The sequence below is a fragment of the Pithys albifrons genome, chromosome 9 (assembly GCF_047495875.1).
Source record: "Pithys albifrons albifrons isolate INPA30051 chromosome 9, PitAlb_v1, whole genome shotgun sequence".
Taxonomy (NCBI): domain Eukaryota; kingdom Metazoa; phylum Chordata; class Aves; order Passeriformes; family Thamnophilidae; genus Pithys; species Pithys albifrons.
Window position 1 is genome coordinate 7,074,486 of NC_092466.1, and position 15,699 is coordinate 7,090,184.

Genomic DNA, 15,699 nt, shown 5'->3' on the forward strand with positions numbered 1-15,699 from the left:
GCCTATATATTTCTCTGTTAGTCAAAAAATGACACCAGGTAAACTATGCTATTTTCAGAATTGTGTTTCTTCTGTCAGAGTTAGCAGGTCTTATTTTAAGAAGAATTCACTTCTGCATTGCTTTTCTGGAAATGAATATATTATTTTCAGTTCTCTAATGAAATTTAACTAGACTTTAGTTAGTGGGATCTCTAGTCGAGGCAGAATATTGATGGACTATGACAGTGCTTTAATTGTACTGTAGACTGTTAATATTTGTTAATTCAGGGTGGTGAAGCTGTCAGCAGAGTATTATTTCAATAAAAGAAATACATTGCTGGTACATAAGAGGTAAAGGGAAGTTACTGAGCAAGGAGAAGTCATGCAGAGATACTGTATGTGATGAGAGAATAGTGAAATCTTTTGCTAAGCTCCTACAAAGCAATGGTCACATCATTTGGGACATTACTAAGGTGGGTTGGAGCAATCAGTTCTTAGAGAGATATTGTAGAAATACTTAGTATTAATCTTGACTTTTGCAGGCTCTTCAACAGAAATCACTCCTAATTAGTTTACTGTTTTAGGAATAGTGTTAGGAAAGTTCATCCTCCTGGCTGCATGATGAGATTTTTTCAAGCTTTCACTGTCTGTGCACATTAGGGCATGTGAAATCTTTTTTGATGGCATACATTCAGCCTCTTATCTTTCCCAAGGCAAAATGCACTGCCTGTTCTATTTTATTTTTAAAAAGATTAATAGTTATATCCAGTTTCTTTATTAGTATTGCAGAAGCTGTGTAAAAATTATGAACTATTGTTTTTTTAATCTTTCAAAGATGGTTCTTGAAGTTTCAGTATAAAATTTTACTTCAGGGTTTTTTTAGGTTTACTTACAGATCTCTAATAATAGGGTGTTCTTGTGGAGATGTTGGCTGCTGCCACAACTTTTAGTGTAACAGTTATTTAATGGTCTCTTGAGAATAAAACTTCTTTAGCTTTTTTAGCCATAGCACAACTGCTTAGTAAAGAAGGAATATTTATATATTTAAACTAACCTTTTATGTAAAACTGCTATTGTTCATTTCCAGAAACTTTAATTACAATTCAGCTGAGTACATTGTGTGAGATCACTTTTGATTTGAAATGCCTTCTAAGTCCTCCATAACCAATGAATTTGCACTAGTAATGTGTCCAGCAGTGTGCAAGTACAAGTGCTATTGTTTTAAAATACTTGTATTTTGGCAGGAGAAGTTCAGCACTCTGGTGGGGCTCCTGCAGGCACAGCCCTGTGTGCTTCCACTTCACTTGGTCTGTCTCCAGCAGTATCAGATACCTCAGATTTGGCCACCAGCCTATTGTGGATCCCATTCATGTATTTTCAACATGAAGCTGTTTATACATAAAGCCAAAATTTTGGTAGATTTTTTGAGTTAATTTGATGGAAAGTTTTTGTGCTTTTCTATAGTTTGCATTGTTGAGGGTTTGCTGCACTAATTTTGAAATACCCGTGAGCCACAAGAGAAAATTTGGCTGCTTCCCTGAAGGGCGTGATGTCCAGGACCATTATGGAGCACTGTATTCTGAGACTGTAACTTCTTTATCTCATGGTACCTTTTGCCATGTTTGAAGGGCAGCAGTATACTCATGAACAAACCATTTCCAGAGTCTATGGAAAGATTGTGTAGCTTGAGAACAAATGATTTGTAAGAAAAGTGTGTCTTACAAGCAGAGTTCCATTTTTTGGTCCATTTTCTTCACTCCTGGCATGAGACTTTACAGTACTATTAAAAAAAAATGGAGTGATATTCTTCTTATGTCCTCCTGGACACACAAGCTCCAAAAGGCCGTGGACCATGGCTTGACAGCAGAACAGTTTGTACAATGAGGTGTCTTAAGTGATGTTCCCCAGAATCTAATTGCAAAATAAGTGGTAAATGCTTATTCCATACTCGCTTCGCTGCCAGACATGACAGTCATCCCATCTCAGGATATAAAGTGGGCTCTGCATTGCCAGGCACAGCAGGCTGACAATATTCTGTGGAAGGCTAAGTTTCTGAATTTCATTACTGTATATAATTTTATTAATTTCTTTTGGTTTGGGTTTTTTTTTCTCATGCATTGGTAATAACTTAAATGGCATCCTGATATTTTAAGGTTTTGATACATGTTGTGAGAATCCAAAGAAAAATGCATAAGCACCATAGTAAGAATCAGTCCAAAGACCAAGAAGTTGGAATATGAATAATATTTTAACTCTAATTGAAAATGAATATGGTAGAGCTTTGTTAATTACCTGTATGCAGACATCCCATATTAAAGGAAAAAACTGAAACCTGAGCTTATTGGTATGATGGATATTTTACATAATATTAACATAGATTTCAATACTTTGAATAGTAATGATTAATGTAAATATCCTAATTTTAATTTCTAATAGTATATAGTACAATTATCACATAACTAAGACGAATAGCAAAAGATAAGTAGAAAGCTTTTGGTCCTTAAAAAAATACACTTTCCATGGAGCATAATTTAGGAGTCTGATTCCCATTCATTATGTTGTCAGAGTAAATGGTTCAGGCACTAAAATGTTTGAATCAGTTATAGGAAAGATTTCATAAAGATTGTTTTAATCTCCAGGCATTCAGAAGCTAAATATTTAAGCAGCCACTAGACCTAATGTTTGAATTTTTAACTACCATTAAACTTCAAAAGACAAAATTACAAGCTGCAGTCATAAACTTGAACTTGTGATGCATCACAAACTCAGCTGCAGTGTGTTGCAGCTCCTATACACACCATAAATTATCAACATGCAGTATATTTAACTACCATAAAAAACAGGTGATATTTTAAAAAAATGAAAGTTTCATGTAATTCATGAAATGTACTTAAATAGGGAAAATAGCAATAAAGTATAAAACAATGTGCTTGCATGATTATGAAAAGTAATCCAAAACACTCTACAGAATCAGCATTGCGGTGTGTCTGTCTCCATTATTAGCTTATACTATTTTTATTTCTTTTGCTTTCATCCCTCTGGACCGTGGTGATAGGAAAGGTTTCTCATATCAGATGAGCTAAAATTGACATCTAAGCTAATAAAAGCCTAGAAATCCAAACAAAGTGTATTATTCAGGGGGGAAAAATAATCATATCCAAAGCAATAAAATAATGGATCTGATCTAATCTGGTAAAAATATGTATTATAAAATAACTGTTAAGGAAAGTAATTGAATTCCCAGATGAGTGAGAAGGGGGCAGGACTGACTGCTGTGCTACACTGGAGCAGTCTGTTCTGCTGATAGTGGGGTAAGGGCAGTGTGGAAGTTGGGTGGATTACTTGGTTAGTGTCACTTCCATGATCCTACTGCAGCTGATTTTTAATGTGTGAGTGTGATTTGCATCCTTTTAGTAGCTCCTAATTGTCTTAAAGTTGACCCAAGTGAATGAAAGTTTATTACTTGTAAGAGAAAACCTGTTTAAAATCATAATGGGACTTGGGACATCACGTTGAGGCACATGAGACTTCCCAGTGGTGGAGCGGGCAGGTTTATTGACCTGTCTAGGTAAGTGGACGAGGGAGAAAACTACTTGACTTCTTGATGCAGGATACAGGAGCAAGGGGGTAGGTTAGCTCTGTTCAGTAGGCAGGAAGAGGAGTAATTTAGTCAGTGTGTGTAGGTTGGAAGGTGTGCCCAGCAAGGAGGAGTTTGATGTGACACCACCTGGGGATTACACACAGGGCTGGAGACGATGAGCCAGAGAAACCCAGTCTGACTGTAGTTCTCCGAATGAGTTGGCAGAAAGTCTGTTTGTTAGAAAAGAAACTTTATTTTATTAGTAAACTGAGCAAATGTAGTTTGGGGCATGATTGAGAAACAATAATTACAGAATGGCACAATTTTTACAATCACTGTTCACAGTAAGCTGAATGCAAAAACCCCAGAAAAATCCAAAAAGATATTTTTTCCCAAGCTGTGAACATACCAACTTCTTCCATAGAAGTTCCCTGCCAGTGTATCAAACCCCAGGATAAAAAACAGGAATGGGACTATGAGTAGCACTATCACTGTGAACTAGGACTGCAACACAGAAAACCCAATGTTATTTTTTATAATTACTTAGATCAATAATTCCAGAATGCTCTTAGGAAGTCAAGATAATGGCTGCTTGAAGGAGGCTTGTGATGGTTGTACAGCATGTAGGCTGCAGTCCTAGAGACATGTTTGCTGTAATTATAGCCAGTAATCAAGTGAGAATGGTAACTTCAGGGGTGTATTATTATGGTGAAATTTAAATTAAAAAATAAATGCTCTCATTAATTTCAGAGTACCAAACAGACAACTCCCCCAGCTTTAATGCTTTTGTAATTTTACAGTATTTTCTTCTGAGGTATTATATGGTCCTGAGACAGTGAAATACGGGTACAGTGGTGGGAGTCTGCATGTGCTCACACTCACCTCAGGCTGGGAGCACTGGCAGGAAACCCCGCGGGGCTCAGCAAGGCCAACAAGCTCCCACCTTACTTAAGAGACACTTTGATTTTAAAAAAAGTATTATATGCAATCTCAGCACCTGTTTCTTCCTTGAGAAGCAGCATATTTTCCACATACCTCTTTAAAATATGAGTAAGAGCATTCATAGGGCTTGGGGTTTTTTGTCGGGGAATATTTTAATAGTTTTTCATTTTTTGCAAGTGTATTCGAATTTCTTCATGTCAAATACGCAGATGTGCTCTTTTGTAACTGCAGTTGTGATGTCTGCAATGTTACAGAAATGATTGCAGGTTTTTTACTGCTTTAAAAAAAAATTAGTCCATATTGCCAGTGATTTATATTTGTAATTTTCAAAGAGTAACTTTTCATAGTCAGAACCACTGCTTTCCTTTTAAGCTGCTGCTATGCAGAAGAGTCCTAGAACTTATTTCACAGAAAGTATAAAGTCATTCAAGGCAATGAAAGATCTTGCTTTTTTAACCTTTCAAAAAGTCACTCAGTTGAGCAGTCAGGCCGTATTATTCTATATCTTGTCTAACATGAGGAAACAGCCCCAAAAGAAAGATATCCCAAATTAACGCCACACTTCGTTAAATAGAGACATTCTTGGTTTTCACCAGGCTAATTCGATCCAGTTCAGTTAACTCAGCTTTTTTGTGCTGGGATCACGAAAGGCAGCCATGAATGAAGCAAGTTCATCATGTGTTTGACACATCAGTGTGAGGCTGAAAGGCAGCCTGGGAGGGAGTGCTCCTGCCTTTGGGCTTTCAGACAATACCCGATGAAAGAGGCCCCTCATTCAGAGCTGCTCTCCAGCAAACCAGGCAGACTGCTGGGGATCACTGTTACAAACAGGTAGAATGGGAATTAGCCAAAACTTGTTTGGTCAGACACCTTTTGATTTCTGGTTGTGACTGTTCTGGGAATCCAGTCTCTGTCTAATATCCTCAGCCCAGCAGATGGTTCACAGCACTGCCATATCATCAAAAGGCTGCCTTCTTTGGAAGTGAAAAATATTGTACAGAATAAAAGAAATGTAAAAAAAAAGAAATTGTAATATAAACAAACTATTTTTCAGAAAGAGATCTTGGTTTATATTTTACATAACTTAAGTTTGTAAATTTTGTTCCTTCCACTTTTACACCATGAAATATATGGCTTATAAATTCAGATACCAAAGAGTGATGAACAATCACAAAATACATGTTCCTTTAAACTATCTTTAATATTTTTTTTAGAAGTGTAGACCTATTTTTGCAACTCTCAGTCAGCAAATATCACCCTCACAGCCAATACATGCAGTCTAACAAAATATGGATTCTGTGATCTGAAAGAATGATGTCTACTCTGATGCTACCAAGTATTTATGAGCCATATCCAAATTCTGAATGTATTTGCAGAGAATAATTTCTGTCCAAACTTGCTGTAGCAGGTTCATAAGAGCATAGCAACACTGATTTTTGAAGGTACTTGCTAATAATTACACCAACCTGAGAGACCACTGGGCAGTTTCTGAACCCTGACACATAGACAGTCAGTGGCTGCTTTTATCAGTATCAACAACATCATGAAATAGCTTTGCTTTTTGGATATGTAGGATAGTCACTAGGTTTATAAAACAATAAAATATTTACTCAATTTTCAGTGTTGTTGACAGAAAGTGGGTTTTCAGCTTTCACTTAAGCTGTTGATCTCACTGGAATTTCCACAGGACCTTTCTCCTCCAGGAGCTGCCATGAGAGCTGGGGATACATGTCGGTCTGCAGGGTTTGGTGGTTGTTTTTCAGCAGTCTCCTCCCAGGGACCTGTTTTTAGGATATTTCATTTAAAATAATCACTTTTTGCTTAGAAGCTCAAGCTAAGTCTAGAGATAAGAGGAGAGATAGGGAAGCTCAATCCATAATAGCCTTTCTTAATAGCATTTCTTAGTTATTTATTCAAATTTTGTGACCAAAAAAATTTGAAAAATACAAAAAAATGTGAACGAAGAATATATCAAAATTTCCTTTAATTTTGAGTATTTTCTTGAGTGCAACAAATCATGAAAATAAATCATATTAAATATTTTGTAGCTATATACCTAATTCAGTACTCTTTTCCAGTAGATGTTTTGGTCAAATAAGTGTGCACTGCTTATATTTGTTTGTTTTGGTCTTTTTTCCCCACAGTTTTCATGTGAATCCTTCTGGCATTGAGGATCTCAGGAAAAAAACGGTGAGTTATGAATGTTATGGAAAGGCATCAATAAATGCAACTAATTAATGCTTGACACGGTATGAACTTTTATACTTTTTTAACCTCTAATAAGGAAATATTGGGATTTTTTCTGTTTCTTTTGACATATCCAGAGAATCTAATTAGAAAATCACATAGCTAGTGTAAATTTGGAAATAAAGAAGAATTTAACACTCAGTACACAGTGTACCTGTAATGTGATAATAAAGAAGGAAAAATTTAGATATTTGCACAAAATGTAAAGAAAAAACCAACAAGTTGTTGCTTTGGGAGTGTTTTAGATGACTAGTCTAGAGAGGTAATGGTCAGGTGAGGAACTCTGCATTAGGCAGTGATGTATTAATTGACCAAATAGGAGTTTACTGTCACTTTAATCAGACTTGAGGACAGTCTTTAGATGGCAAATCAAAATGGAGATAATGAACTGATATATGATAGGATTAATAATACACATAATAAATGCACAGCCTCTCAGAAAACACTAAAAATTAGAAATACTAGAAGATATTATTCAAAATGCTCCTCATTCTAAAAGCACCAAGAAGAAAAGACAAAAAAAAAACCCTAGGCAGCGTCTTTGTTTGAAGGAAAATATGGTCTTACTCGAATTTGTTCTGTGAATAGATGAAATCTTTAAAAGTGGATTTGTTTTCAATCTTTTAAATATATAGAAAACAAGGTTCACAAGCAAATATGACTTTGTACTGTTTGTTTTTCGCTGGTTTATGTAAATGATTTGTAATAACATTTGAAGTTATTGTAAATGCCCAAGTTTTTATAATGTGAGTTATTGGTGGGAGATGTCAGAGTATTTGAAGGCTGCCTTTGATCAGATAGTAAACTGAATTCTACCAGGCAGTTACTTAATCTCTGACAAAAAGCAACATCAAAAAATTGATTTAACTTAGCAGCCATTGTCTGTAAAGTAACCATAATTACAGTTTCTGTGTGCCTGCAAATGCATTACTGCAAATCATGTAATTTATTGCTGGTAAAAGCATCAGTTTAATTCTTTTAAGAAATAAGATGTGAATTGTTTTATTTAAAGGATTTAAAGGTGATAAAAGAAGTCCTTGATGATTTTTCTTTTGGAATACCAGCTATCCTAAATGTCAGTTGTAGGATTATAAGGTGGTGCTCATTTAATACAAAATACAAATTAAGTGGGGAAGAAAGTATATCTCAACCATAGTTTTGAATGAAACCATTTGATTTTTTTTTAAATATTCAAGATTGCTTTCTGAGGTGTTTGAAGTAATTTATTATTAGGTTCTGCAATAATAGCCCTCACCAAGTTATTATATTTCTTCCCTGTGCATAATATTTAGTAATTATGTTTGTATGTCTCCTACTCTGATGCCAACACCTGTCTCTTAAAGCAGTGTTTGAATGGGAGCAGTAGCCAGTTTAAAGGGCAGTGTGAGCTCTTTAAGGCCTAATTAAGAACTGAAAGGAAGATGAAGTAAGTAGGACAAAAGATGTGAAAGTAGTTTAGATGATATTCCCAGAGCAGAATTCCTCATTAGAACAATGAAGAGATGATCAGAGATTGCCAGGCCTTCATTTTATCTAATGCCATTTCCTCTGGCTGCTCAGTGTGTACCCCAACAGTATTTTGTAGCTCAGACAATAACTTCCATAACTTGTTGTTTAGAACAGTTTTTTTCTTAATAATTCATTGTAAGATTAATGTTTTGCATTAAAATTGTGGTATTTGTTTTTGTAAGGACATAGTTGTTCATTATACATTTAAATATCATCTATTGGCTCAAATTGAACTTTTAAAACCTTCTTAATTTTAACAATTTATTTCTAAGTACTAACATACTGCACTAAAATGTCCTTACATAATTAATGTGATCAATTATTTCCCCCCTGAAGATGTATATGGAGCATGATATACATATCATACATATGGTGTATGATGAAACATCTTTGAAGCATATGTATTGCACATAATTTGCCAGTAAACTTGATAGAATAATTAAAGACAATACTGCATCTTAATTCCTGCTCCTTTGCCAAATAAAAATCATTAGGCAAACTGTACTTCAGACGTCTAAGTGTTAATGATCTCTTTTCCAATGTGTACAAAAATTTACTAACACATACAGAGAAAATTTTGCTTCCTTCTTATAGAAGAAAATCTGTTAAAAGTATGGCCACAGTGACTTTCTCTTCTACACTTGTTGGAATTCAATTACTAACCAATATATAAATTTCATCAGGTTAACCATTTTAATAAAGTGGGAGTTATTGATTGCTCACAATCCTGTAATTTGGCAAGTTTAAAATACTGAATACACGTACATAAACATGACTTTAAATGTCTCAAATGTAGGGAGAAACCCTTAGAAGCACATATTTTTGAGAGCTACTACTACTAGAATATAATTGATGGAGAGAGACTGATCTGTTGCACTTCAGCCTATTTGCAGAGCACCATCACTTTTAATTAGGTTTATTTGAAAACTTTGCCAGCTGCGAATTTTAATGGTTCGACATATGCCAATGTGCAAATATGGAGCTATAGGAAAGAAAAGGAGTGGAGCATGGAAAAGGAATGCCTATGACTTTATTATGTGGTGTGCTTCTTAGCTGTGCAAGCTTTATAATTTTTAATGACATGTTTTTACTGTAAACAGAAGCTGTCGTGTGTTCTGCTCTGTTAGAGGTGCAGGGTTTTCTAGGTTCCATATCTTCTACATGTCTTTATTTCTGATTGAGATAAAAGTTGCTGCTTAACAAGTTCAGAAGTGCTAATGCTTTTATAAACCAACACTCACCATCTTTCTCTCAGTTAAACATTTCCAAATTTTTCATTGTCTGGTTACTTAAGGTCACAGCTTATTTCTGACACAGAATAAGATATTCAAGTTTATAGTGTTCTGGATCACATGTTGCCCTTGTGAAGAGGACTAATTTGTCCATCTCTGCTAATACTTGCACTTACTGAGTCATCAGAAATCATTACAGAAACAATTTTCCTTACTGCTTAATTTTGGCCCCCTCCTGCTTTATAGCAAACAAGCAGCAAGCAAGGTCTTTCATAAGCACATTTTTGTTTTCAGTACTCTGGTAAAAATGAGATGCAGCTTTTTACCTTTACCTGAAATTTAAAATTGAAAATTTTACTATGTGATTCAGAAGCCAAGGCCTGCAACCCCACTGATGACTAAAAATAGAATATGAAAGACATATGAGGGCTGATGGCATTTAGAGCCAAGTAAATGCTTTGCTATGATGTACTCCAAAGGCAAGAGCTCAGGAAGTTACAGCAGGACTTGAATTCTCAGGGCTCTTCTCTTGTTCTTCAATGATTAAGGTTACCACATAGTTGGTTTCCCAAAATGGACCTGCCATTCTTGTGGTTACTGCTTGTATGGTCATTAACTGTGTGTATACCTCAATGAGAGTATTTTTTTCTGACATGACAGTGTGGGAAACTTCAGTCTCTGGTTGTCTGCTCCAATGGGGGCATTGGAGGGAAAAGATCTAGAGCAAAAGGAGGTATGTTGTCTGAAAGAAGTTGCTTCTGTCAAGAGATGCACATGAGAAACATGAAAAGCAATAACCCATCAATTTTCTGAACTCTTTAATAAAATCTGGTGTTTTTCCTGAACTTACCTGTAGGAAGGGAATCCTTTCGACGCCACTGCAGGATACCGTAACCTTACTTATGAAGAGGTTTTGCAGGAGCTGGTGAAACACAAAGAGCAGCTGAAGAAGAAGGATACCCATATTCGTGAACTTGAGGATTACATTGATAACCTCCTTGTCCGAGTCATGGAGGAAACACCCAGTATTCTCAGAGTGCCATATGAGCCTTCTCGAAAAGCTGGAAAATTTTCCAAAAGCTGAGATTGTGGTACTTGATGGTACTTTCTGCTGAATACATTAGTGGAAGGAAATCACATGTTAATATTTTTGACTTCTCTTCATTCCTTTCCTCCTAAGAAATTCCAGGAATCACCTTCCAGGGAAAAGGGACAATGGTGTGGGTTTTTTCCTTTTTAACTTCAAACACTAGCAGGGACTGCCAAAAATAATATTCTGTAAGATTACCTAAGTAACATTATTTTTTCTTTTTAAAAACACCTTTAGGTACAGAATACTTAAAACAGAGGTAATGATACACATTAAATATGTCCATGCAGTTTGTATAATATCTTAGTGTTCACCATGTGGCAGTTTCAGCTGGGAAGCCTGTGCTGTTATGGATGTTTTCTTGAATGATTATTGGCAAATATATTGATTCTTTTTTCTACAGCATGCCATCAAGACCACTGTTTTCAAGCCAGTGTGGTATTCTGCTAAACCTAAGTGTGGTTTGTTGCAGTGGAGTGCATTGCTACACATATTAGAGGAGAACAGTGATGCACAATCCTTGAAGAGTAAATGCTGTATTCTATACCATGTGCTTTTTATATAACAATGTAAAAACCTCCGTGCCATTTCTGTAATGGCACATGCTGGAACCTGTCATTTTACACTTAAATGCTGAATTTCGTTGTATAATGAGTGAACTTTGGTAGTGAGCTCATGATATAAGGTTGTTTTGAGGATCTTTTTGTATGAAGTTACTGCATGCCTTTTTTTGTGTTAAAGTACTTTGAACAGTGTTAAGAGTCAGAGGTAGAACTGGAGAAAAGTATGGAATAAAGACAGGAATACTTTTGTTCAGTCAAAGTCTACTGCAATGCAAATGTAGCAGAAATGGAGAGGCTGACTTAAATAGACATGATAAGTCAAAAAGTGTAGAACTGACTCAATGTAAGGTTGAGTTTTACATGATGTATCTGTCTTAACTTTTTAAATCTTATAACAGCAAAGTACATGCCTTTAGAAATAGGCCATGTTGCTTAAACACATGTAGAATACTTAGATTTTTCATTAAAAATACCTGTATTCCATGTAAATAGTTCTAAAAGTCAGTTTTCATTAAGGCAAATGAAAGAAGAATGTAGTAAGTATCTTCCTGATCATTTCATAATTGTTCATAGAATGACAAATGAAAAAGGCATCTATTATTCAATGAATTGGCAAAATATAGTGATGTACATATAATGGGAAAATACTGTAGGAGAAGAATCCTCAAAATATTATATTAAATAGATTTTAATTTTAATCTCCTTAATAAGAATCTCAGTTGGATTGTCTGTTGCTGCAAAGCAGTAAGATAATTTTAACAAAAAAGTACAGAGAATATTTTAGATTTGAATTTAAGGACTGTCTTTTCCTCTTCTTTTTGTTTACTTGATATGTTGATCTCTTGATGAGGTGGCAAAAACTCTTTGCATTAAATTCCAATTTTTTGTTGTTGTAAAAGACTTAAATATATTTTCACTTTTGATGCAAAAATTGGTAATATCTTGAATAATTATATATGAAAAAGTTTTATCTGAATGCCTTTGACGTCGTTAGTATTGTATGACAGCACAGAATTATTCTTGTTAGAGAAAAACCTTCTTCGTACAAATGTTGTCAGATTTCATTTTACCTATTTTTGACTTTTTCTCCTTTATTTTCCTCTTTACCTCCCACCCCGTAGTGCTGTCCCTGACTTGTATGCAGCCTGAGTGTTCCCAGCCCACCACTGGGATCCTCAGAGCAGATCCTTGTGCCTGGATTGAGCCTGAGGGATTCCAGCCCTGCCCAACTGTAGAACTCTGCATTTACACATTTGTAGTGCAGAAACCTACTCACACATCAGGCAGTTTCTCTTTTGTTTAAGGGTTTATCAAGTCCTGTACCTCATAAAACACATGAATGTTCTTTTTGACCCACTTAAGATCTAAATGACTGTAAATTTGTTGTAATATATTTGAAGTGCCAAAGGTTATACACTAGGTTATGGTACGTTTACTGTTGGAAGTTAGGTTTTGCACTCAATTAGATTTTAATTTCCTAATTACACCAAGATGTATTTCAGTTACTCAGTATTTCCATAAAAGTTCTTAAACATTGTCAAATGTTTGGCCGAAGCAAGTGGTTTTCTCATGTTAATGGGGAATTGTTGTGCAATTGTTTGGAATTCCACAATAATTTTCAACTAACTGGTATGAGACCATCTCTAGTATCTACAGTGGGGATTAACAACTAACCAGAGAATATGCTCCAATGACTTTTCACATGCAAGCCAACTTATAATTATTAAAATGAAAATCTACTATATTTAGCACCTCTGAAATCACTTCTTTTAGAATGTAAATGTAGAATATCAAACTGCATAATTGACTAAAAGCAGATCATTTGACATATTTGCATACCAAGAACGATAAGCAGATTAAAGGTAGCGAAAAGATCAATTTTTGTGCATTAGTGAAGAAATTTAGTGAAGCTTTGAATGTACTATGTAGTCTTTATCTGATCTGTATGTTGAATAAAAGCACCTTTTGTTTCTAACAGTTTGTTGAGAAAGGGGAGAATGACAAATGCAATTTAGGAAAAGGTGAAGTTATTTGGAGAGGCAGAATGGGACATTTACAACTATGAAAGTATTTTTATGGAGTTCTTACAGGTTCCTGCAGGCTCCTTTTGGAGCAATTCTTGAAAGTTTCCATACATGTTGTTTTCTGTTTAGTTTCTATATTTTGAGATTATTTTTGAAAAGCATCTTCACCCCACATGTATTTTTTGAACCATGCAGCTTTCAAATGAACACATTCCATACAGAGTAATTTATATGTTGAAAACAAAGAAAGTTCTGTTTCTCCCATAGAATAAAACTGTAAACTTTCTCGCAGATCATTTTAAAACCATAATAACTTGCCACTTACAGTCAGTCTTTCTTGCCCTTTAAAATGTAGGGATGAAAATTTTGAACATCTCCATATTATTTTGATATTTTCTCTCAAAAATTAGCATAGGAGTTCATCCATACATGCACTATCCTTTGAAATTATCCTTTGAAACAGCTCTGCTCATAGCCATGTATTATGCTTACTTTAAAGGACAAATAGGAAGGCCATACTTTAATGTTGTAAGTAACAGATTTAAATTTTCTGCCATTCAAGAAGGATGTTTAATATTTATATATGTTACCTCTTGCTGCTGTACTTTATGTTTAGCTTGGTTTTCCACTTACTAATGAATGTAGCATTCTCCTTAGATTATACATAACTACATTTATTGCTGTTGGCTCTGTGTCAAGAACTATTTGTAATTTTCCAGCTGTGAAACTGTTGCCTTGTATTTAGAAAGGTTTCATGATTTGGAGACCTCATGAAAATGATGCTCATTAGATCCTAGTCTGCATTTCTTCCTGTACAGGATGCCCTTTCTTCGATGCATCTTAAAACAAACAGAACTGCTGTCTTAATGTGTTTACTGCTGCACTGGAGGTTTATTTACACTTCCAGCCTTAAAGAAAGATTATTGCCCTACATCAAGTATGTAAAGTAAGCTCCTGCTTTTGCTCTTCATGTACCCATTGCTGTTGTGGATATGTTAGAGGCGTTAGCTGTGGGCTTTTACAATGGTGGTATTTAAAGCATGTTGAGTAACTTCCTCTCTTTGAAGTACTTGGTGAAGGATCATAGTGCTGCTGTGTTGAGGATGCATTTAAGGGTCTGTCAGCACCTTTGGTATGAAACCCTATTTTCAGGGATTTATGACTTAAAAATGTAGATACAGTCACTGGAAGTATTTAATATGCAATAGGTAGCACTTTAATCTGTTTATGAAGGGGTTTGAGATCTGTTTCTGTTGAAAAAATCATGGTCTCCTATAGCATGGTGGGCATTTACTTTATCTTTTATGATTTCTACATTGAAAAAGCCATTGTGTTCCAAGTGGTAGAAGCCATTCCTATTCATCTTAGAAGCTTCCAGATGTCTTGTATTACAATGTACTATAAAAAGCTGAAGATCCAGGTTATATAGCAAGTCTGTAAAAGATACGAACATTACTTATAACTTAAGGGTTTATTTTGTCTTGTGCAATTGATGGTAGTTTGTCTACATTTAATAATGGTACAGAATCATAACTATATGCACTTATGAGAACTATAAACTTAGAATGCATGAAAACCTTTATTTTTGTTTCATTATTGCAACGTCAGATCCTTTTAATTTGATTAAAATGTTATCTCAATATTTTAATTTCTGTTCATTAAATAAATATTGCATGTCTAACACTAATAAAGCACCACAATGCACTACTGCAGTATTTCTTGAATTGTGATATTAATCTATGTCATGTAAAGCATTTAACTCCTGAGCTCTGCTTAAGAGTGTGTGTGTAAGAGCCAAGCTGTTAAGGCTCTCAGACCACTGAGAGGGGTGTTTCCTTAACAACAGCTCTAAGTGAATCTCCCAGATGTTTTCAGGGTAGCCATTAAAAAAATGGCATATGTTTAAATATTCTAATCTGTATTACCTTTTTCTATATCGTATCTGCAATCCGTTTAAATGCACTATTCCTCTAAGCCCATGATTGTGTAAATATTGCCAAGAGATCTTTGGCACTGCAGGCCAGAACTGCATTTAGCATGAGGACAAACACTTCAAATTCTGATACGGAAGACATGGAACATATTTCTCTTTGTACTTAACAGAAAAAAACAGTCAGAAGACAGAAAGCTTGAGCATCCTCCCACCGCCCCGCCCCAGTGGGATTTTTTTCAGTGTGCCCACAAGTTTTTCAACACACTTTTCTCAGAAAAAAATATGCTGTTGTCTCTCTACTTTTCCATGAAGCAGCAAAACAGCAAAGTCTGTCCCCTGACGAAAGTAGGTTTTCTGGATGCTAAGGGAGGTATGGAGAATAGTCCTGGCTTGGGAAAAGAGCATTGTGATAGTTCCCCCAGTTCCTTGGAGCTTGAGTTTCGCAGGAGTGCGATCCCTTTCCTCTCGTTTAACTTGCTTCATGACTGGGTCCCTGGTCATACAACTATGAACTTAGGTTTAGAAAGGGTTCTTCTCTTTGAGGTATCCATGAATGTGGTGGTTATGGGAAATCACAGCCAGTTTTTGAGCCATAGTTGT

The 15,699-nt window shown here is 35.3% G+C and overlaps 1 protein-coding gene across 1 annotated transcript in view; it reads left to right on the forward strand.

The window, feature by feature from the left end:
* RAB11FIP2 (RAB11 family interacting protein 2) overlaps positions 1 to 14,878 on the forward strand; it is a 33,492-nt gene extending 18,614 nt beyond the window's left edge. The window contains exons 4-5 of the mRNA XM_071563617.1: positions 6,646 to 6,691; positions 10,346 to 14,878. Coding sequence (XP_071419718.1) covers positions 6,646 to 6,691; positions 10,346 to 10,573 — 274 coding nt within the window. The 3' untranslated portion in view covers positions 10,574 to 14,878. The remainder of the gene's footprint in view (positions 1 to 6,645; positions 6,692 to 10,345) is intronic.
* The last annotated feature ends 821 nt before the right edge of the window (positions 14,879 to 15,699 follow it).